Here is a 23,544-nt window from a genome sequence, read left to right on the forward strand (position 1 = left end):
ACCTCACTGAAGTTCTTGCCTAATAATTGTAGAGTCTGGATCATCTCAGGGTTGGCAGCTGTTGATCTTTTCCTTGAAAATTGATAACATTTCTAAGCTTTTTGTATATATAGTAGTTACGTTGTATAGACTCAGTATTTTTTTTACATTGCTCCTGAGTGTTGATGTTTCTTTAGTGATTAATCAGCTTGCTTAGACTCTTATTGTACACAGTCATACCTGCAGCTGGCCATGCCTCAGACCTCAGTTTAGTCCTTAAGCCTTGGTTGCCAGCTACTTTTTGTTTGCTTTATACAGACATGGCTGATGAGTCAGCTGCAGACTAGTGCTGAGTTTAAATATAGAATTAGGCATTCTTCTCTGGCTCTCTCCTTTCTGAGTTTCCCCTCTCACTCTCTAGCAGCCCTAGTTGAACCAAGTCCCCTTTCCATTGCTCCTTTGTGCTGAAAGACTGCTGGATTTGTTTTGTTTTTCTCCCAGTGTTTTAGCCACCCAGCCTTAACCACCACCATGACTATAGGCACTCTTAGAACAAAGTCATAGAAGATGGAAAACTCACTTTCTTCTGGTTGCTTACTCTAGATTTCCACAGCCTCTAAAAACTACCTACTTTTTTTTTTTCATCTCTAGAGCCCTCCAGTAGGTCATTTGTTTGTCTTATTTGTAGGAAGATCTGTAGTTAGACACTACTTCAATTCAGAGATATCAGAGTAGAAAACTCACTCTTGGAGATCCCTGGGTGGCTCAGCAGTTTAGCGCCTGCCTTTGGCCCAGGGTGTGATCCTAGAGTCTCGGGATCGAGTCCCACATTGGGCTCCCTGCATGGAACCTGCTTCTCCCTCTGCCTGTGTCTCTGCCTCTCTCTCTGTGTCTCTCACGAATAAATAAATAAATCTTTAAAAAAAAGAAAAATAAAACTCACTCTTCTTTTTGAAATCTTGCCCATTTGTTTCCACCATATTCTAAAGTCTCTTCCTACTTCTCTGCTCCAAGTGGGCAAAGTGTAACCAAAAGCTCATCGGACTCACATACACCTAGGAAATCTTAGCTCTTCTACTTGCTCACTTAAGGACGGTGTCCTTTACTTCACTTTAATTTCCCCATCTACAAATTACTTTAGATTCCCCATCTATTAATACTCTTAGAAGAGGGAATAATTGAATTTTAAGTGGAGTTATAGTATGTGAGGCACATACCATAATACCCAGCATAAAATATATGCTCAATAAATAATCCCACCCTTCTTAATCTTTCAGGGTCTCCTCCTCTTCTGAATGACTTCAAAATAGCATTTAGCCTTACTCTACAAATCATCTTCTGGGATCTCATTGTCTCTTTTGGCTTCATCTTCTCTCTTAAAAGCGAAAGACTACCAAATCTAGTCGAAATGTGTCGAAAACTACAAATGTAAATATTTTAGTACCTCCTGGATAGCCCATGTAGATTTCCCATAAGCCCTTCAAACTCATGTCCAAATCTGAACTCATCATTCTCTCTCTCCATCCCCAAATCAACCTACTTCCTCTGCATTTAGACATTCAGTTAGTAATATCACTAAATCATTAAGGGAAAAAAATCTAAGTGTACCCTCAAATCTTTCTGCTCCATAATTCTCAAATGTAACAAACTATGCTGTTGCTCAGGCATTGTGCTGCCCACCCCGTGCCTCCCTCTCTCAATCCCCACAGACAGTATGTTTGCTTTTATCAGAGATTAAGGGATAGAGACGATATTTAGGAGTTTAATAAATAAGGGTCCTATTTATTTCACATTTTTTGATTGATTTCTATCATTCCTATGAGCTAAAAAGCCATCCATCTTCATTATATGTAATCATAATTGATACATAAATAGTATACTTAAATTTTAGATTTTAAGTGTGTACTGAGGCCCAGTCAATATTATTACAGTAAAAACCCATAACTTGGCCCATAAGGCCAAGGGGTCTTATATAACCTAGCCAATGGTTATACCTCACTGTAGAACAGTTCTCAACCTTAGCACTATTAATGTTTTAGGCTGGATAGTTCTTTGTTGTGGGAGACTGTCCTGTGCATTGTAGGGTATGTAGCAACATCCCTGTCCTCTGCACCCTAGATGCTAGTAGCAAACGTCCAGGCCAGAACCTCAAGTACAGGGTGTTTGTGACAAAGATTGGGAAGGGAAGATGGTGTCGGGTTGCCAGTAGCAAATGCCCAGGCCAGAGCCTCAGGTGCCGGGTGTTTGTGACAAAGATTGGGAAGGGAAGATGGTGCCGAGTACCAATAGTATTCCTACTGAATAAGAACTTAATCCATGACATAACTAACTCTTCTGCTCTGTAAGAATCCCCAGCATATTTATTGTATTCACTCTGCTTAAAAGCATATGTTCCAGTCTTGAAAAATGACTTTTGGTCTTGCCTCACTTTTTTCAGAAACTTTATAAAAAATATGTTCATTTGATCTTTAAGTGGCACTGGTCTTCTCTCCTTTCTCCAGGAGCTCATTTGACCATGAAACTTCCTGAAAATTTGAGAGAAGTGGGGGAGTTGAAATTTTCAGTGCCATGTTCCACATATTTTCAGCTTTCAAGATCATTCCCAATAGCAGTCGGGAGAGGAAAAGACTTCTGTTGAGTTATTACAGTTCGAAACTGTAATCAGAATTTGATATAAAAACTTTTAGTCAAAATATTTCCCCCATCTTGGATTTCTTTATGTTGGTCTTTAACTTTTCCTATCCTTCCTTTTTCTTTTTAGACAATTCATGTTCTTATGGGAAGTGCTGTGCAACCCTTACTAACTTCAGTGGGAGATGCCATAGAGGCCATAATCATCACTATGCATCAAGAGGATTTTTCTGGGTAAGCACTTTCAACCACAATTTTCACTAACCTTTACTGCATTGTTTTTCATTTACCCACCTCCATCCTTCTTCCTCCCTAAGTCTGTTTCCACCTAGGGCTTGTTCCTCTTATGGTGGGTTTGGCCTCCAGCCTCATACTGCTTTATCCATTGTGAGCACCTTTAGCTGATTAAAATTTTCCAGTTTTTGTTTTCATCATTTCTCTCATCATTTCTCTCCTGTCATTGAAACATAGAATAAAAAAATAAAAAATAAAAAAAATAAAAAGAAACATAGAATCATTAACATCTACAGGACTCTGTTTGCCACTGCAGGACTTCTGGTAGTTGGTACCATCCTCTCCTATCAAGCTTATCTATATCCTTACTTCTCACAAATGCCCTGTACTTGCCTCAGGCATAGGCATATTATTTCTTATGTAAAATGTCCCACCTTTACCACTATGCTAGTCTGAATCCTGCTGTGGCTTTGCATCTCAACCCCCTGCGAGAATCATTTTCCTTTCTCAGTTTTGAGGCAATCCAATCTGGCAAAGTCACACCTAGCCGTCAATACTTTGGTAGTATTCCACAGCTGTTTACAAGAGTACTGCTTATCTGTATCATATGTATCTTGAGAATGAAAATCATAGGTCCTAACTCAATGTTCTCTGAAATCTTTTAAAGGAGAATAGGATGATTTGAACTCCATGTATTAGGACATTATTTGTAGAGAATTTGGAATAGTTATTTGCACATGCTTGGAGGATTTTTTTTAACACAGTCTAGAGCTAAACATTCAAATAGTAATATGTAGATATGTGTCTTATATTCCTAGTTCATAGTTACTATTTTTGAATTTTCCTTTTTCTATTTAAATTCTCACAATAGCTAGCTGTTTGGTTTGTTGTTGTTGTTTTATTATTTTATTTATTTATTCATGGGAGACAGAGAGAGAGAGAGAGAGAGAGAGGCAGAGAAACAGGCAGAGGGAGAAGCAGGCTCCATGCAGGGAGCATGAGCCTAAGGCAGATGCTTAACTGATGAGCCACCCAGGCGTCCCAATAGCTAGCTAGCTGTTTGTAGAAAACTGTGTGAATTTTACACTGTCCTTTAATTTTTCAAACCACTTATTCACAAAATATCTTTTAAAGAATAAAAGATTGATCTCAAAAAAAAAATAAAAGATTGATCTCTTTTTAATAATGAAATGAAACACAGAGGGTAAAGTGGATTTTACCCAAAATGCTATAATATTTGGAGATGGAATGCAAAACTGCTGATTTAGCAGTATTTGGAAGGAAATGAATTGTACTCAAGAGTAATCTAAAATGTCCCAGTTAGACCAATCCTTGATGCCTCTGAAAAGGAAGCAAAAAATGAAGGCTCCTTCTATCAGAGTGGTCAGCTTCTTCAGCAACTGTATTTATTGGTGAGCCACAGCTAGTGCCTGCAGCTAGTGGATTAGACATTAGAAGTTGGTCTCCCTAGTAGGGATGTCCTTAACTAGGTTGCTTAAATACTAGGGAGCCAGATGATCACTCATAGGTTGGTACAAGTATGAAGCATTATTTTTTTTAAGATTTTATTTATTCAGAGAGAGAGAGGCAGAGACACAGGCAGAGGGAGAAGCAGGCTCCATGCAGGGAGCCCGACGTGGGACTTGATCCCAGGTCTCCAGGATCTTACCCCAGGCTGCAGGCAGCGCTAAACCGCTGTGCCACTGGGGCTGCCCTGAAGCATTATTTTAAAGTGTGTATCAGTAACCTTAATTCCTCCCCCCCCCCCCCCGCCCCCCGAATGGCTTTTGATGGTTCCATTTCAGCTCTGTCTGTATACGGCAGACATTTGATTCCACCCATGGTTGTCTTCCATACGTCCCTGTATAGGAATGTGAAACTCTGTTGCTTTATAGTATATTTAAAGCTATTGCTCCAGGGCAGTAATTTTCTTACTTTCTAGAACTATTACTGGTAATTCTGTCATGGGATTTCATATATGAAATGTTTGGCTTGATTGAAATCTATGGTGAAGTTAGATGAAACTATTCAGGAAGTACGAATCACTTTTATAGTAGGGCAAGCCCCCAGGGGTCACACTTGGAAAAATAATCGTGAACGCCTACCTTGGAAAGCCCTCTATATTTATTTTAGGTAAAAGGAATAAAGCAGATTTACTTTGTCAGCCAGCCTTATATGGAGTATGGTTACAGAATCCCTCTGCTATTTAAAAAGCAATGCTTAACACAGTTTCCTTGTATTTGAAATGTGTATTTCTTCCTAAATTAGGTACAGCTCAAAATGTAAATATCTAATCGACATAGTACATTGATTGAAACTCCTTGATTAATGTAAAATAACTCAGGCCCGATTATAGCTTTGAATGGGGTTGGGGGGCACCCCTGGTGGCCCAGTGGTTTAGCGCCGCCTTCGGCCCGGGGTGTGATCCTGGAGACCTGGGATCGGGTCCAGCATCAGGCTCCCTGCACGGAGCCTGCCTCTCCCTCTACCTGCCTGTCTCTCTCATTCTCTCTCTCTCTCTCTCTCTCTCATGAATAAATAAAATCTTAAAAAAATCTTATATTGAATGGTGTTGGGAAGGTGGTAAAAGTAGGAAGACCCTAGGACCTAAAGTGATGGATGTGCATCTCTGCCAAGGGGAGAATGCACATACATGCCAAAAGAATTGGTGACCTGAAGATGGTCATCTACCACTTCTCAGGTGTGCATCTGGTTAGTCCATCTACCTTCAACTTGTGCATGCAGAGTCTCATTAGAAAGATCCTTAAATTTCTGCAAAATGTATTATTGTATTCTATCAGTTGAAAATCTCTTAGTGACCCATGTGGGGCTCCCTGCTCAGCAGAGCATCTGCTTATCCCACTTCCTCTGTTCGTACCTCTCTCTCTCTCTCTCTCTCTCTCTTTCTCAAATAAATAAATAGAATAATTAAAAAATATATCTCTTACCAAAAACTTCACCATAGTTGGAAAAACTGAGCTTTAACGATGGCCAAGCAAATATCATATTCTAGTAAATTTAAATCAGTTTCTAATCCACACTGATAATTGCTAATACCTATTTCAAGATTTTGTCTGATGGATTGTTTTACTTATATTGACATGTGTTTGGAATTTGTTTTAATATATCTAATCCTCATGCAAATCATTTTAATTGACTAGATGAAAATTCTTGAAACATTCCTCCAGAATAGTACAGATAACAAACAGTGCCTTTGATAAAGCATAATAAAACATGAAAGAGATTGGTACCCCCTTGTTTTTCCAACCTAGTCTTTTGAACTGAACAAAGATACGCCATGCAATGATCTGAATCTGGCAAAACCAAATCCATGTGACATTTGCCATCATTTACTGAGGCTGTATGAAGCAGCGCTCCACTGGGTGATGCTGAAGACAGCACTGGTCCTCCATATTCCCTCTCAGTGGCCTTGCTTTAGTGAGGACATTCTTTTTACACCTGACTAAAATCTCTCCCTTCTGGAGCTTATGACTAGTTTCTCTATTTCTGTCTACTTCTGGAAATAGAAGACCTTTGGTTAGCATCCTCTGATAATAACCATTCATTGGTGTCTTTGAAAATAATTAAGTTCACCTCATTCTCTTGCTCTAGGCATTTGAGTCATATCTGTTATTCTTCTTTAGATCATTGCTACTTTTTCTACGTCATTCTCAGAATATGGAAACACTCATTTTTTTAAGACGATTCAGCACTTTGTAGCCAATGATTTCATTGGTTAGCTAATTAATATCAGGTGATTTCTAATTTTGGTATGACTTCTTTCCTATAAATAATTCACATTCTTTTAATATATTCCTTAAAGAGCAATTACAAACACTTATAAATTATAAATAGTATTTCATGGAGCATCAGCTGGCATCATCTGTTGATCCAAATTAAAGCCTTTGCAAACCTCATCATCTGGGAGGAAAAAATTGCATACCATGTGTATTGTTACATAACCAGTTCCACAGGCAGAAATCTACTATTGGGCTGATCAGATTAAATAGCACAGGAGCAGAAATGTCTTTGCCAAGAATTTGTTTGGGGAAGCAGTGTTTTCTGCCCTTACAAAGTGTAGAAAGCTATTTCAGGCTTCATTATTGATTTATTCACTAACCAGGCAAAACATATGAGTGGATGGAGATTCGTAAAGCAGAGAAGGACCTTGAAAGGTCAGAGAGTGCATAAGGCACTGTGTGAATCACCCGAGACAGATGGTTGTCCATTTCATTCTCAATAATATCTAGGTAAATGGATTCTAAGATTCCTTCAGTCATCTTCCTGGCATCTTAAAAGTCTTTATTATTTAAACATTGTTTTATACTCTTTATTAGCAAAAATAAGCAATACTTTTTTTACCATTGAGGGAAAAAATTGCTTAGAATTGAAATAGCAGGTGGGGGGGGTGGGGATAAAAATGAAATAGTGGCTGTTAGTGCATTGGCTGGTTTTTTTTTTCCCTTTCGCAGGTCAGTATCCAGCTCAGGAAAGCCTGATGTTCCTTGTTCTCTGTACATGAAGGAGCTTCAAGGTTTCATTGCCAGAGTTATGAGTGACTACTTTAAACACTTTGAATGCTTGGATTTTGTTTTTGACAACACTGAAGCTATTGCCCAAAGAGCAATTGAACTTTTTATTCGCAATGCCAGTCTCATAAGACCTCTTGGTGAAGGTGGCAAAGTTCGACTTGCTGCTGATTTTGCTCAGGTAAATTATCTATTTATTGAAAGACTAAATGTGTATTCTTTAGTGTTTTATAGAGTTGAAGCAGAAAGAAAAATCCATTTAAACTGAATTGGTGGGACGCCTATGTGGCTCAGCGGTTGGGCGCCTGCCTTTGGCTAGGGTCATGATCCCAGGATGTGGGATCAAGTTCCACATCGGGCTCCCTGTGAGGAGCCTGCTTCTCCCTCTGCCTATGTCTCTGCCTCTCTCTTTCAGTCTGTGTCTCTCATGAATAAATAGATCTTAAAAAAAAAAAAGAGAGAGTAAACTGAATTGGTAAGAAAAAGAGGAGAGTTTAAAGATACTTTCATGCCAGATTTTTTTTCTTTGTATTTAATAAAAGAATCATCACTCATCTTTGAGATTTCAAGGTTAAGGTAAAAGTAGCTCATTCCATAGTACAAAAACACCCCATTTTTATATAATGTAGGGCTTTCTTACTATTTTATTATCCCACAATATCAGTATTGATAAGAATAATTGATGAATTTTGCTGGAAAATAAGAGACAATGAAATTATCTTCAAATACTATAAAGGTGCTATCTCTTTTCACGTAAGGAGACAGAACTCAGCATATCTGTTATCCTGTAGTGGCCAGCTCAGGGTTTCAAGACAATGTTCTAATCCATTTAGATACACCATGGGCCACATACATAGAAGTTCTGGTTATTTGGTCTCCCTCTATTGAACAGAGTACCTTTCTTGCATATGGCCAGCCTTGAAATCATTTCAGGTTCTTGAACCATAATCACCTCCTAAAGGGGTTTTTTCTTTAGACAGATTTTTTTTTTAAAGCCTTCCAATAGTATCAGAGGCAAAGAAGAAACACCTCAAGCATACACTTGAGTTAAAAGATACCCATACAGATCACTTGTATTTACGTAGCATGTCAAATGTGAACTCATTTTTTAAGCCTTTCAAAGCTGTTAACTTTACCAGTCTAGTTATTCAGATGGATTATTCATAATTTGCTAGATCCTCCCTGCTAATAAAGATAGTCACGCTTAATGTCCTTATTTACCCCTTTGTGGATTGGGGAGCAAGTCTGGGTTCATCATTCCCATGCCGAGGAGAAAATGTGGCAGATTTCTTGTACAGGGGTTGTTTTCAGTCACTTGTTGTACCTGACAGAGGTCCACAGGGAATAGGTACATTATTCCCTATGGGATATACAGTTTGTCACATACACAGGTCTCATATTTGTCCGAATGGAAACCAGAAGCTTCTGGGAGGAACAGCTGTCGGAAGTGACCATGATCTGCAATGCACTAGGCAGTTACTGGCAAGTGAGCAAAGAAAAACCTGTCTCCATTTGAGTAAAATTTCTACACAGATGTTTTTTTCCGTGATCAGAATGCAGGACAGGGCAGCAATTTCAAACATACCTGAAATCTTTTTACTCTTTAAATATCTTGTTCCGGAATCACCGAGGTGCATGATTTCTATACATACTGACTGCTCTCCGTTTATAAAGCCCGCAGCCCACACAGGTACGCGGCTACCTGAGCTCATGTGCCGTGCCTGGGGAACAGGAGATAAATAAAGGACCTTGCTGGAAAAAAAAAAATGTTTCAACAGCCAGGCTTTTTGTGTATTAAGTGGTCTAGACTTAGTCATTTCCATACCCAAATGATGTATGCTTGAGACCACTGGACCATAGTAAAGAGCCTTCCTTTGGGAAATATGCCTTTAGTAGCTGAGGCATAAAAATAAGAATTAAACGTTATCATTAATGTTGCTCTTGTGACCTTTCCCATTTTCAACGGCTTCCTTCTCATGCCCTTGTATACTTTGCTTTATTGTTACAGGTAAACTTCAGCTAAAAGAGGATTGCATGTAAGCGGTGTGTTACTTGTGTACCCTTACTGGGGTTACAGGCTGCTCACTGAGCTAAAAGCACTGGGACGGAGGAGTCTTGCTGTCAGTTGTTAAAAACACTGTGAGCTCTACAGAAATGAGTATCTGTTCTCTTTTTCCCCCCTTTCCTCCTGAATTTTGTTTTTCTTTTCCCGTTCTCTTCCCTCCCCCTGGCCTCCCTCCCCCACCAATTTATTTGCATTCTGCTCCAGCTGGTTCTTGAGTCACTTTCCTGGAGGCAGCACTTCAAGTCTGATTAGAATGGCAGTGAGCAGTTAGCTGGCCAGAATGAGAGTGCCGGGGCAGGCAGGCTTTTTGGTGCTGTGTTTCATTTTAATGATGTGTTCCCTTATGGGTCTTGAAAGATGGAAAGCACTGTCCTGGAGCCCTTGCTACTTGCAGCCAGCAACCTGCTCAAAATGCAAAGCATCGAGTGCCACCCCCCAGAAACTGCATTACTCAGACTTCCTAGGTGTTTCTTCTTCCCTTCAACATGTCGCCCAGTAAACTAAACCTTTCCTCAGGTCCCTTCCCTTAAGAGAAATGAAATTCATTAGTCCTTATTACTAACTTGTGCTCCAAGGCATCCCGTTTTCCCTTTCTTAAATATAGAAACTACCACATTTATTCAGTGTGAGGAGCCCGTTGCCCAGCTCCTCAATGACACTGGTTGCTGCAGGGTGTGTATGGTGCTGACGCCTTTGTCCTCTCCAGACAGGACAGCGGACAGCCTGTCCCAGTTTCAGAGAAGCCTGCCACTCACCTTTTGGATGGCTTCCCACCCTGTGGGTTGTGGGCACGGGAAAGACAGGTGGAAGTACTGTCACGTTTATGACCAAGAGCTTTGGCAAACAGTATCCAGCTACTCCCCCCGCCCCGCCCCATATTTAAAAATATGACAGTGAATTGGGGCTTTTGTTTAATTTGAAGGGGTCTCACACCTGCAGTCACATGACTCCACACTTCAGCTTTCAGGATCTTGCTTGGTTAGATGTATTTTCTGGGTGAGTCAAAACTCTTAAGAGGTATTACCCTGACATTTATATTCATGACAGGCATCAGCTAGGGACCGGGAAGCTTTTTGATGGCCTCATTATTGAAAGTTCTATCAGTTTGTATTTAAATGAAACAAAGCCATCCAGGCCACTGGAATCAAGAACACAGAAATCCTCTGTGGGTTTTAGAAGTGTTCTTGTGCTGAAAGTGCTTGCTCTTCTGGCATAAATCACAGAAAGAAAGAGCCCAGGAAGAGACCTGTAGAGTAGGTTTGGGACTGCAGAATATTTGTTGTCCAGTCAAATTACAAAGACAGGTAATGATATATTTTGAAGATTTCTTTAGGAACCCTAACTGCTCCCTTCTGGCACTGTTGCACAGGCAAAAGAGAAAGTAGTTGCCGGGTACCATCTGGAGGGTTCATGGTGAGGGAAGTACCCAACATACAGCCTCCTAGGAATCAGGTCATGGGCATGAGGTGGTTTCCTACAGGTAATTAATTCCCTACTGTGACCACATGCTCTCTGTGTCTACACTCATCACACAGCAGTTCTGAAACACTCAGCTTGTTCAAGGCCACTGAGGTCTACTGACTCACAATCTCTCGGGGGATTTATCCACACTGCCTTCTAAAGCACACACTTCCCCCCAAACACACACAATTTTATGTCTTCCCCAAGGAAAAGGATGGCTTGTGGAGTTGGCATTAAATTTACTCAGTGGTACTCCTGGCAGCTTCTATTTATAGATCTTCTGGTGCCCTTTAAATATGCATTTATATCTATTTTATTTTTCTTAAATACATAAATTTAGAAAAGAAAACAATAATGAAGATTTTCATTGCAGTTGCCTTTTCTCCTGAACAGTGTCAGGGCAGGAGAGATGTAGGAGTATCCAAAGATGCCCTGCGGTTAACCAAATGTCTGTGGTGGGGCAGGAGTAGCTCTGTAATTAGTTCACCAGGCCTGCAGCTGACCACTCTGCTCCCTCCAAGCCAGAAGCTGGAGAGAGGCATTTGTGCATGCCGTTCGTGTATCCACAGCTAATTGCACAGTCACCTCGTCTAAAAGGAACACTCCTGCCCTTTAAAAACATAGCCTTTATTGTTTCATGGAATTCTGGCAGAAGAAAATGGTTTGAAGTACCCAGAGGTCCTTTATTTATTTTAAACACTTAACATTTTGAAATTGTACTCTGGCATAGAAATCTCCTGTATCATAGATTTCACAGCAATTCAAGATCAGATTCTCTCATGTTGTATTTTTTTAACATTCCATCCTGCTCAAGTGCTAAGGCAAAGGTTTTTTGGTTTAATCTTTGAAGATGGTGAATCCACTAGGGTAACTGAAAAAAAAACGTCAAAAATATTTCATGAAAAATACTTCATATAACTTCAGAATGTAAAAACCATCTCTCTCTCCCTCCCTTTCTCCCCCTCTCCCACACTCCATCTTCCTCTCTCTTTCCCTCCCTGCCATGCACATGTGCACACACAGGCATGTAGGTGTGCACACACACACACACACACACACACACGATTGGAAGTACCAAATCAGGAATACATGATAACATTTTAACTTTGTGCTCAGTGTAAAATAAATGCCACATTCTGAAGGAAACCAGTAACTCCATCAGGTAAAGAAACTGAATAGGTCCCAAAGAGCCACTGTCTTGATTTGAGAACATTGACTTGAAGCTTCTCTGTTTTGCTTTGTTGGCAAGAATCCTGACTTTTATGCCTCAAATTTCTTTTACTCAATCTTCTCTATTTTAGGGAGTTTTCTTCCCCATCAAGGTTTCCCTCTAGGACATAGAAGACATGCTCTGTGTCTTCTATATGTTAGGAGAGAATTCACCTGTTTTACCTAGAAATTGTACTAGTTACTCTCAAGACCAGCTCAAGGAAGCTGCCCATCATGACTGTCGGTTCATAGATTTGATGTCAAACTTGTAATTTTACTTAATAATAATCAAGTGTGAGTGTAAATGTGTATAAATATGTATATACACACCTTTTTATGATTTTGTTAAGTAATAATTATATTGTTTTCATAAATAAATAGATATCCCCTTCTTCACTAAATTTGAAAGAGCTCCCTAAAGGCCAGACAGTCTAATTTATCTTTTCATTCCTGTGTGTAACTTGGTGCCTGGCAATTAATAGAAGTCAGAAATATTTGGCAAATGAGTGATGTTAGGTCTCCATGGTCTTCCAGTGGCCGGAGAGTTGAGCACCATTTTAGAAGGATCACCAACAGGACAGAAGCCCCATTTTACAATCCTTTGTTTTTCTTGAAGAAAGATGCTTTATTACTTTTTTTTAGACGTTTTCTAAACCATTTTTTACCAAGGTCTTGTTGATAGCAAGAGTGGGCAAATGGTTTGTCATCTAAGGGCCACATCTGCGAAAACGTGGCACTTGCTAGATGAAGCACAGAGAGCCTAAACTCCATTTAATGACAAGTAAAATTTCCAGTCAAAGAAGAGAATAAAGAGAAGTGAAACCAACAGTTCCTGAGTCAGGGAGCAAATTAATTTGCTAATAATGTAAAAGAGGGAAAGTTTAAAAAAATATGCTAATAATTGCCAACATTTAACATGCACTTACTGGGTGCCACATCCATATTGCTTTGTGACATTATCTATGTTACTGCTATAATTCTATGAACTAGCATGATCTCCATTTGACAGACAAGCAACCTGGAACTTAAGTGAAATCCAGGGCCACACAACTAGGCATTACAGAGCTGGCATTCTGATACGGGTATGTGCTCCCTCTCAGACTCAGGGCTTTTAATCACTTGGACCACCTTGATAAGAGTTGTCATTATTTATGTTTCATATAAAAAGGTTTGTGATGCCTACTTAAATTATAGGCCCCCAGTCTTAAAAACCTTCCCTTCTCCATTTTGCAGTGGGGAAAAGATCTGAATTTCCTCCTTTTACATAACCAAAAAAATGTTTTTCTGCTTTTGTGAAAAAATATCTTTAGTAAATAAATGCAGAAATTATCTAAGTTCGTGCCTTTTATTAAATATAATTGACTTTCAAAATTTGCCTCACAGTGTAGATAAAATTAAGTTTGCTGCAAGCTGCAACTCTCTCTGATCCAGGTGTGTCCCCAGTTCAGCATAGAATTTTGACATCAACACTGTGGAGTATCTTTTTATGTTTCAGATGGAGTTGGCTGTGGGTCCATTCTGCAGAAGAGTATCTGATTTAGGAAAGTCCTATCGAATGCTGAGGTCATTCAGGTGAGACATCGTTCCGTTATTGCTGTTGATATAAACTATCCATATCCTATGAACAGATAAATCCTTTCCTGCTCTTCATGTCGAGCTATATGAAATTATCAATACTCAATCATTTTGTGACCTACAACAATGGCAATTTCATAGCGTTTACCTTAAAAGTTATTATTCAAACCAGAAACCCATACAGAATTATGTGCAATGGTGTGCTTGTGTGTGCGTACATGTGCATGCACACATGTGTATGTGATTTTTGAGTTAAAATTCACAAGACTGAGCTGATAAATTTTATTATGCCCTTTCTAGGGAGGATTACTTTCTCTCCATTCTTACAGAAATATATTGAGTCATAATACCAGGCAGTTCATAATTATGTAGAAATATTTTTTCTGAAGTTTTATTTGCTCATTTATCATTTCCAGTCTAACCTACCTCTGAAAGGGTCAGAGGTTACATTCCATAGTAAAACTATTGAATAGAATATTTATTATTCATTTAAAGGATTCATTCACTCATTCATTCATTCATTCATTCATGAGAGACCCACAGACAGAGGCAGAGACACAGGCAGAGGGAGAAACAGGCTCCATGCAGGGAGCTCGATGAGGGACTCAGTCCCAGGATCCGGGAGTCATGACCTGAGCCATTGGCAGACGCTTAACCACTGAGCCACCCAGGCATCCCTTGACTAGAATATTTAAAGAATTGAGTTTAGTGGCAAAATGTAGGGAATGACTAAGAAAGGGTACAGCTAATTTAGGATAAAAATGTCTAATGTAGTTGAGCACAAAATTTATGATTGAACTTCCCAGGGACCAGTTCAAAAAGAAAAACAGTACCTTAATTCAAACTCACTACCTACGAATATAGCAATGTATGGGGAAAAAATCCTTTCAGCCTTGAATGCTTAGCTTCCTACCAACTTAGATTTTAAGGAACACTGAATAACTTGACAACTATCACTGTTTATTCAATAAGCCAGACCTTTCTAGACTTTTCCACATCGTGGCATACCTAGAAAATGTATAGATACAAAAAGATAGCCAATCCTGAGGGCCGAGGGGACCAAACATAATACTTATACCCATTTTGTGACCACAGCATACCAGATGGGAGACCTTGATGTAACTGTCCATAATATCCGAGAACATAGGGATCCCTGGGTGGCACAGCAGTTTGGCGCCTGCCTTTGGCCCAGGGCACGATCCTGGAGACCCGGGATCAAATCCCATGTCGGGCTCCTGGTGCATGGAGCCTGCTTCTCCCTCTGCCTGTGTCTCTGCCTCTCTCTCTCTCTCTCTCTCTCTCTCTCTCTCTCTCTCTGTGTGTGTGTGTGTAACTATCATAAATAAATAAAAATTTAAAATATCCGAGAATATAATGGTCTTTATTTTTTTTAAAGATTTTATTTATTAATTCATGAGATACACACACACACACACACACACACAGAGGCAGAGACACAGGCAGAGAAGCAGGCTCCATGAAGGGAGCCTGATGTGGGACTCGATCCGGGGTCTCCAGGATCATGCTCTGGGCTGAAGGTGGCGCCAAACTGCTGAGCCACCCAGGCTGCTCACATAATGGTCTTTAAATGTTTCTTTATAAAGATAAGGTAAGAGATTCCATTTCTAAAAACTGACTCAGAACTAGAAACTAGAGCAATCAGTAAGAAGTGTGTCCTTTAAATGATTGCTTCACTGTCTTATCCAAGCTTTTGATAGTAGAAAATTCAGGTATATAATGCCACTTAAAAGAATCCAAGGTTATTTTTTTTTTAATTTTTTTTATTTATTTATGATAGTCACAGAGAGAGAGAGAGGCAGAGACACAGGCGGAGGGAGAAGCAGGCTCCATGCACCGGGAGCCTGATGTGGGATTCGATCCCGGGTCTCCAGGATCGCGCCCTGGGCCAAAGGCAGGCGCCAAACCCCTGCGCCACCCAGGGATCCCAATCCAAGGTTATTGATTGAAGAGAGCCCTATGCTTTGTCTTGCCTGTTTGCAATTGGCAAAAATTTTTTCTTTAATCCCAAGAGACTGAATTATTTTTCTCAAGTGCCCATCTGTACAGAGTTGAGTTTAAAAAAAAAAACTTAAAGTTGGATCACAGGTGTTTTCAGATAACTTCTTTAGATCAGCTCAGACCTTTTAAAAGGTACTTAGATATTTTGTTGATGCCTTAGGGTTCGACATTACCAAACATGGACAGGGGGAATGATTAAGAGATTCTGAGGTCACTGATCCACCAGTCACCTGCCTATACCATGAAAAACACTCTAATAAGACCCCTGTAGTCTCTTACTGAGGAATAGGGTAACCCAGCAATCCCATTTGGGTGATAAGATGCTGAGTCAACAGAGTTAGCTAGCATACTGGAGGTCATAACCAACTAGCTCCTGAAAAAGGTGTGGGAAAGCTGTGATTTGGGATTTGCTATATTAAGATTAGGCTATTATTTTTGACAGCCCTGGCTCCTGTGTTTCATTGTTTATTGGACATGTAGGAATTAAAATAGTACTTATCTTTCTGTTTGCTGGGCAAGATGATTTTCATCCCTGTGCTTTTACAGTTGTATCACAGTGTAGGATATAAGCTCCGACGGTTTTGCGTGAGATCAGTTCTGTTGTCGGTTACGTTAGACCAGAGTCTGCCACCAGCCCTCTTGGTCCTCACGTGAGAAAAGCATCTTAACCAAGCATTTGAAGTTCAAGTAGTGACACTTTCTAGTACCTGTTTATGGATTCAAAAATTAATGATCGATCAATGTATAATTAAAAGCACTTATGCTGTATGTAGCCATTAATAGTTTATATTGCTGGCTAGTATCTAAAAATATGAGAAATGACTTTGTAATGCATCGTGAAATGAAAAACAGGCTACTAAACAGTATAAATGATATGATCCCTACTATTTTTAAGAGAGTAAGTGTATGTGTGGAGAGGACAAGTCAAGAAAGGATAAACATCAGAATTTGGGGATAGCAGGATTGTCACTAGTGATTCTCCCTTTAGAGGTTTTTTCTATATTTTTCATGGGTTTTGCTTTGGTCGTTTCATATTTGTAGTTAGAAAAGCCAGTAAATATATTTTAAAGTCCCTCTTGTAGTGTTATTCCCATTTAAAAATAACAAGCTAAAATATAATATAAAATATTCTAAAACATTATGTAATTGGGGGAAGTAAGAAAAATAGAGAGCCAAACAACCAAACCCAGCAGGCTGGCCTCTGCCTGGCTTAGAGGGAGTGGCTGCAGGAGGGCAGCAGGCCCCGTGCGTGCGTGCGTGCGTGCATGCGTGCGGGGGGGGGGGGGGGGGGCCTTTTTGCAAAGGCCACCCTCCAGCCCAGCCCCCAAGTGCAGCACCGCCCACCCCCACCACACCCAGACACACAGGCCCTTGCAGGCGTTCCTTACTGCCATCACAGAGCCATCTGCTGCAGGAGGCTTTATCCCTGACAGTAATATTAGTGGACTGTGGAATTAAGCCCGCAAACTTCTCGCATACATTTACATTTTACTGTCTCCATTAGAGTTTTTCTCAGGCCGCAGGAATTATTTTCTTCCCCCGGACAGAGTGTGTGTCAGCCTCAGAGAGCTGCTGACATTAGGGATTTGCCCTTGGGTGATTTGTATTTGTACACGAGACACACGTTCAGAGCTGCACAGCCCCCTCCTCACCCCTCATTGGTGGTGATCCTAGCTCCACCTGGCCGGGGGCTTGAGAGCTCTGACTTGACATTCTCAGGGCAGATCATTGTGAGACAAGGGACAGAAAAGGGACCGCATGCTCTCAGCAGCTCAGGGACACAGACCATGCACCTTCAGGCGGGCCCCAACACCTTTGTGCTGGAGGGCACAGCTCTTTCCCTGAATTATGCCCATAGCCTGCCGTGCTGGAAGCTTTGTTGGATTTAATGAAAGCCATCAGGGGACAGGGGCTGCTATGGGGGACCTGTCAGCATGCGGACCTGCAGAAGAAGGAAACCATCAGTAACCCCCCGGTGTAGTATTCACATCAGCTGGTTTTAATTGCGGGCGTGGTGAGGGTTTTCCGTGTTGGTACTGCTGCTTGAAATACCACCCCTCTGCCTGCACGTTTGTAGGGTGAAGGCAGCCATCTCTGCAGTTTCCATTTTTAGCATCAGGACCCCCAGAGGTGTTCCAGCCTTTCTTTGTACTGTGAATCTGGGTCCTAAGTCCATCCTCTAGGTTCTTTTTTCCAAGTTTTAAATTTCAGCATTGTAGCCAGGAGGCAGCCACCTCTTGGGCCTGGTTTGGTTTGTTGTTTGTTGATGCTTGGGCAGTGCTAGGAGCATCCTGCAAACGTGGAGGGATGGGTAGTTAGCTGAGTATCGTTTTCATTCTAGCGGTCATTTTTGGATCATTAATGCCCGTGCTGAGTGTTCCCCTGATACTTTAACCATTTTGCCTTCACCAGGACACTTCCGAGTTGGAAGTGACCCCCCAGAGGCCTTGATATTGAGAGGGATCCATGGAGAGGGCTGCGTGTCTGACAGTCATGTGGCAGTTCCAGGGCTGCCTTCCATACCCAGGGTCGCCTGCTCCCAAGGCCTTTGCTTGTAACCACTACACCCAGAGCTTATTCTAGAAGTTCTCTTTTGCTTTCACTCTGCTTCTAGGATAGTGTCTGAATGCTTATCTAAATAGTCCAGGAAAATGTCAGCTTAAAGAAAATCTAAACTCCCCACTTTAGTGGTGACCTTTTGCCCTGAAATGCTGCCTCTCACTGTCTGCTGCTATGTACAGGCTTCCAGGACATGCCTGAAGCCTTGCCTCCTTTCCCACCTGGTCTGCTGGGGTTGATGACATACAGACCCTGAGAAAGGAACCTGGGAGTTCTCAAACCTCTTTACTTGGGGCCCTGACTTGGAGCCATCAGCCTCCTGCTTTATTACCCACCCAGGGGCCCACATGGCCCCTTCTGCCACAATATCTGGGGTCCCCATCCCACCGGCCTCCAGCATTACCTTCCCGTCTCCAGAAGAGAAGTCTTTGTGCATCCTGTGCACGGGTGTGTGTGTGTTGTGTGTGTGTGTTCCCCTCCCCCACCCCTTATCCTCTCATTTCTCTGCTGGTTCCAGATCTCAGTACACATTCCCTGTGGCCTTACTACCCTCCCACGCCCCTTACCCAAAGGAAATTTAGAAGGGGGGGGTGGCAAGTGAATGGGCCACCACCAACAGTGGATGTGGCCATAGGAACACACATTGTTATTTCACCTCATCATTGGCCTGAACTAAAGACTGCCAGCTGCCAGCTGCATGTCACTTCAGTGTGGAGATCCCTATTGGAAAGAGCTTTTTCTAATGGGACCTACTACTTGGTTGATTAAGACTTCCTGCTGTGTGTAAAGTTTAATCTTGGAAGTGCCACTCTCCTGAGAGCACTCCTTTCTGAGGACGATATTGTGGCATTTGGGGTAACTGCGTTTTATAACACCTTAATTAATTTCCTTTTGTTCCTTATATCACCTCAGATGGTGATTTATTTTTTAACTTGCCAGTATTTCAGATTCCACCTGGAATCAGGGAGAAGGGAAGTTCTCATGCTGTGTTCTTTCAGACTCTTAAAATGAGCACCAGAAGTAAAATGTCTGCATTTGATGTTTACAGGTAATTATGTCAGTGATGCATGGTATGGAATCAAGTCCAATTTTGCTTTCCATGGCTCTTTTGACAGTCCTGTTAGTGGCTAGGGTAGGAGATTTGGTCTTGGCAGAAAAATAACTGCTCTGACTCAGAGCTACAAAGGGACAGGTGATGAAAAGATCCTGCCTGCTTAAAAACGAGCCAGTTTTCACCAGGCCTGGTTATGGGGGCACATCATCCAGCACCCTTGGTGTGTGTCAGCTGCTAGGCTCCCTCCCTCCAGTCCTGTCCTCATTCCATTTGCCCTTGTATCATTTGTGGTTTGCATCAAGAATATAGTAGAGGAAAATAAAAACACAGTATTAAACCATGAAAGCAATCTAATTGCTAACCGTACATCTCATATTTGACCTTAAACTCCCTGAAGCCAAGGTAAAGGAGAAACGAAATCAGCTTATGTGATCTTCGTTTTCAGAAGGAAGCAAATAAATCAATTTTTAGAGAAAGTTCTGTATTCCCTGTGACTAATGCTAAAGCACCTGTATCTGGGACTCCATACACAGAGCCCTGAGAGGCACAGGGAACCAGAATCCTCCACTGTCATCCTGTAGTAGAGGCAGAAGGGATTCCATATGGCTGCACTTCCCTAAGTCCAGGACTGGCCCCCCAGGGTCTCCTCCTGTCATGGACTAGGGCTCAAGATGAATCCTGCCAAATCAGATGGCACAGAGTGAGCTTTCCTGGGGCAAGGGGAAAGCCTCATAGGACCAGAGAGGCACGGAGAGAAGTGAAGGCATGAGTTCTCCTGTCTCCCCACATCCCTCTTCCCTCCTGGCAGCTGTCAGCCATGCCAGGCCTTCGGGATGAGCCTGTGACCCAGCGCGAGGACCCCTCCCTACCCCCTCTTTTAAAGTTACAGCTCAAACAGGAGCAGCCTTGTCACTGGTGCAGTAAGCAGACTGCTTGGCCAGTGGCTGGATTTGGAGTTCCAGGGAGCTTTCTGGGAATGCCAGCTGCTCAGCACCCAGGGACCTTGGCCGTGAGCTGTCTGAGCTCCGCTGCTGGGAAGTGGGACCAGCACAGCCTTATCCCCATGCCAACCCAGGGTCAGAGTCCAGAGGTCTTTAAGACAGTACCACTCACTGCCCCACAGGGTCTTAAGATGAAGCCAGGTGAAGATACTGCCAAGAGAGACTGTGTGATGTGGTTGAGGTACATAGGCACTGGAGGGCCATGCTGACCCAGAGAGGATCTGGGGTCCCTAAAGAAATGATCATTGCATGGCCTTCAAGTGGAACCTGTAAACATTCATTTTCTCAGGTTGTTCTCTAGGAGTTATTGTCAGTTTGAAATTGTACTTCTTCCAGGGTTCTCTGTTCCCCACTGAGAATAAGTCTGTCTGCTTTAAAAACAGGTTGAGTAGTTGCTACAGTTGATTATCCTGAGAGAAGCTGCATGGCAAAATTAAGAGCCAGGCTGTCTGGATTTGAATCCTTTACCCTTATCTTTTCTACCTTTTACATGGTCTCTCTACTCCTCAGTTTCCCTGTCTGTAGAATGGGGGTAGAACGCAGCCTCCCTCGCGGGGTGTCTGCAGGACTATTAACTGTTTTAGGCAGCATCTGGTGCACTGTGCACCCTGCGTGTGGCGACTCGTGCTGTTGTAGTGGTTAAACCTAGGCTCTCACCCAGGTAGAGACCGTCATCTGTACCCACACGGACTTACAGGGAGGGGTGCCTGCCGACAAAACCAGACTTCCCTCAGCCACGGCTTCACAGCTTCCTGGGTGCTTGACTCACTGCCTGCAGCTCTGCTGCCAGATGACTGGGGCCTTGGGGATCTTCAGGGCAAGTGTGCCACAGACTTGGTGTGTCCACAGGAAGTCCCTCGTCATACTCTCTCGGAGGCCGGCTCTGGAGCTTTATGGGCTGTTGGTGATGGCCAGCACAAATGGGCTGAGACGTTTCCACAATAACTAAGGAAAAAGTACAGGATCATTTGATATTTGATAAAATGCTTGAAATTAGAAAAATCCCTAGCAGGGATAGATTTCTTTTACAGAATGTTACTATAAAGACATTCTAAGAGGGGCATCCGGGTGGCTCAGAGGTTGAGCATCTGCCTCTGGCTCAGGGCGTGATCCCGGGGTCCTGGGATCAAGACCCGCATCGGGCTCCCCACGGGGAGTCTGCTTCTCCCTCTCCCTGTGTCTCTGCCTCTCTGTGTCTCGTGAATAAATAAATAAAATCTTTTTTTAAAAAAATAAAGACATCCTAAGAATAATCTGGATCCAGCGAGAACCAAGCACCTGTTGAGAGCACTCTTGACTCTTGACATCAAACCTTACCATCAGTGTGAGGAAGCTGCTGGTCTCTGGGTTGTGCAGGCTTCCTGGGTGGGTGGGAGTAACTCAGATGGAGTGAAGGAGGAGCCCAGGATACAGAGCTGTAATCACCTGTCCGTCAGAGCCCAAAGCCAGGGAGAGGTCAATGAAAGCTTTCAATGATCTCCGCCAGCCTTCTGACAGGGTGGTAGGTGACTGGCGGGAGGGTAGATGTGCCACCTGCTTCTGTGAAATGGGATCCTCCTAGATGCGTAATGCATTGGAAGGGAGCGGGCACAGATCTTGCTGGGATGTTCGGCAAGGCAGTAATTTTCTACATGGGGGACATAATTGCCCTTTGAAAGTTGTGTAGATGGTGTTTGGGTTTGCCCGTGCGTGTTAGGTTATAGCCCAAAGAGGGATTTTATTTAAAGTGAAAGCTGGGGCAGCCCGGGTGGCTCAGCGGTTTAGGGCTGCCTTCAGCTCAGGGCGTGATCCTGGGGTCCTGGAATCAAGTCCCACATTGGGCTCCTTGCATGGAGCCTGCTTCTCCCTTGACCTGTGTCTCTGCCTCTCTCTGTCTCTGTCTCTCTCTCTGTCTCTCTCTGTCTCTCATGAGTAAATAAATAAAAAATCTTTAAAAAAAAAAAAAAAGCTGGAAGTTCTGACCAAAATAAGAATCTAATGGTTATAACTGCTTGAAGGCTTCACCGTTGCTTTGTTTTCAGATGAGCTCTAAGAGGGGGATTAGCTGAGCTACGCTGAGGTCAAGTCAGACCCACAGGCCCGTGACTGGGGCTCATGGAAGGAGGGGAAGGGCACGTGAGGCAGCCAGAATACATAGGTTAGGGGTACGTGCGTGCGTGTCTGTCTTCAGACTGAACGGGGGGTTAGGAAATCACCAGGTTAGGACAAATGCTGTATCACAGACGCTTCCACTAGCGTGCTGCTCTGCTGCTGAGGTTCTTCTACGCAGCCGCCTCTTTCAGGATTGAACAGTGTGAAATAACAGTTGCTTTTTCTTCTTTCAGACCCCTGCTCTTCCAGACAAGCGAGCACGTGGCCAGTAGTCCCGCACTGGGGGACATTATTCCGTTCAGCATCATTATTCAGTTTTTGTTCACCAGAGCACCCGCTGAGCTGAAATCGCCTTTTCAGGTAATAAAGTAAAGCCAGAATTCTCTTATGAGTCCTCCCTCTTACGTCTGTGAATCTGGAGCCCCACTCACGGAATGGTCCCTGGCCTTCTCTCACCTTCCTCAGTCATGGATCTCTGCCTTAGACGTATGATGCAGGAAAGGAAGTCCCCACCACTCAGCCCCCAGTCCCTCAGCAGTGCAAAAATTACCTGTGAAGCCAGAATTCCCCCTCTAAGTATAATGACACTAGTAATGGAAGTTTATAAGGCTTTTTTGACGGAGGCCCCACTTCCTATGCTGACCCATCTTCAACTGGAAAATCCAGAAGGTCCTTGGGAGTCAAGAAGGTGCACCAAAGGATTGCCACCTTCCTTCAGGCAGGAGTTTGGATAATTTGGCTGTGGGCATCCTGGAGATCCCTTGTGCCAGTACGTGCTGTCCTTCGCGGGAGGACGTGCATGCACTGTCGTCACTGATTTGTGTTCCAACCTGCAGAGAGCAGAGTGGTCCCACGCGCGCTTCTCCCAGTGGCTAGATGACCATCCATCTGAAAAGGACAGGCTCCTCCTCATCAGGTAAGGCCGAGTGCCCCCGGGACACCTGCCTGTTCCCGCAGCCCTGGGGGAGAGGGGGGAGACGCCGGGGAGGAGCAGTGCGTGGGTGGGCGTTCACCCAAGGTGCCACCTCCCTGTGGCCGGCCACCTCAGGGCATGGGCACACATGTTCCCGAGCACCCCACAGTTGCAGCTCCCTGTGTCCTTACTTCCAAATCTTCACATCCCTGTGTCCTTACCTC

The 23,544-nt window shown here is 42.8% G+C and overlaps 1 protein-coding gene across 2 annotated transcripts in view; it reads left to right on the forward strand.

Annotated features, from left to right (window-relative positions):
- COG5 (component of oligomeric golgi complex 5) overlaps positions 1-23,544 on the forward strand; it is a 292,761-nt gene that overhangs the window by 257,323 nt on the left and 11,894 nt on the right. For both annotated transcript variants that reach the window (XM_041774079.1, XM_041774078.1), the window contains exons 17-21: positions 2,741-2,844; positions 7,317-7,554; positions 13,604-13,680; positions 22,641-22,767; positions 23,244-23,323. In XM_041774079.1, the coding sequence (XP_041630013.1) occupies positions 2,741-2,844; positions 7,317-7,554; positions 13,604-13,680; positions 22,641-22,767; positions 23,244-23,323 (626 nt within the window). The remainder of the gene's footprint in view (positions 1-2,740; positions 2,845-7,316; positions 7,555-13,603; positions 13,681-22,640; positions 22,768-23,243; positions 23,324-23,544) is intronic.

The sequence above is a fragment of the Vulpes lagopus genome, chromosome 11, assembly GCF_018345385.1.
Source record: "Vulpes lagopus strain Blue_001 chromosome 11, ASM1834538v1, whole genome shotgun sequence".
NCBI lineage: Eukaryota > Metazoa > Chordata > Mammalia > Carnivora > Canidae > Vulpes > Vulpes lagopus.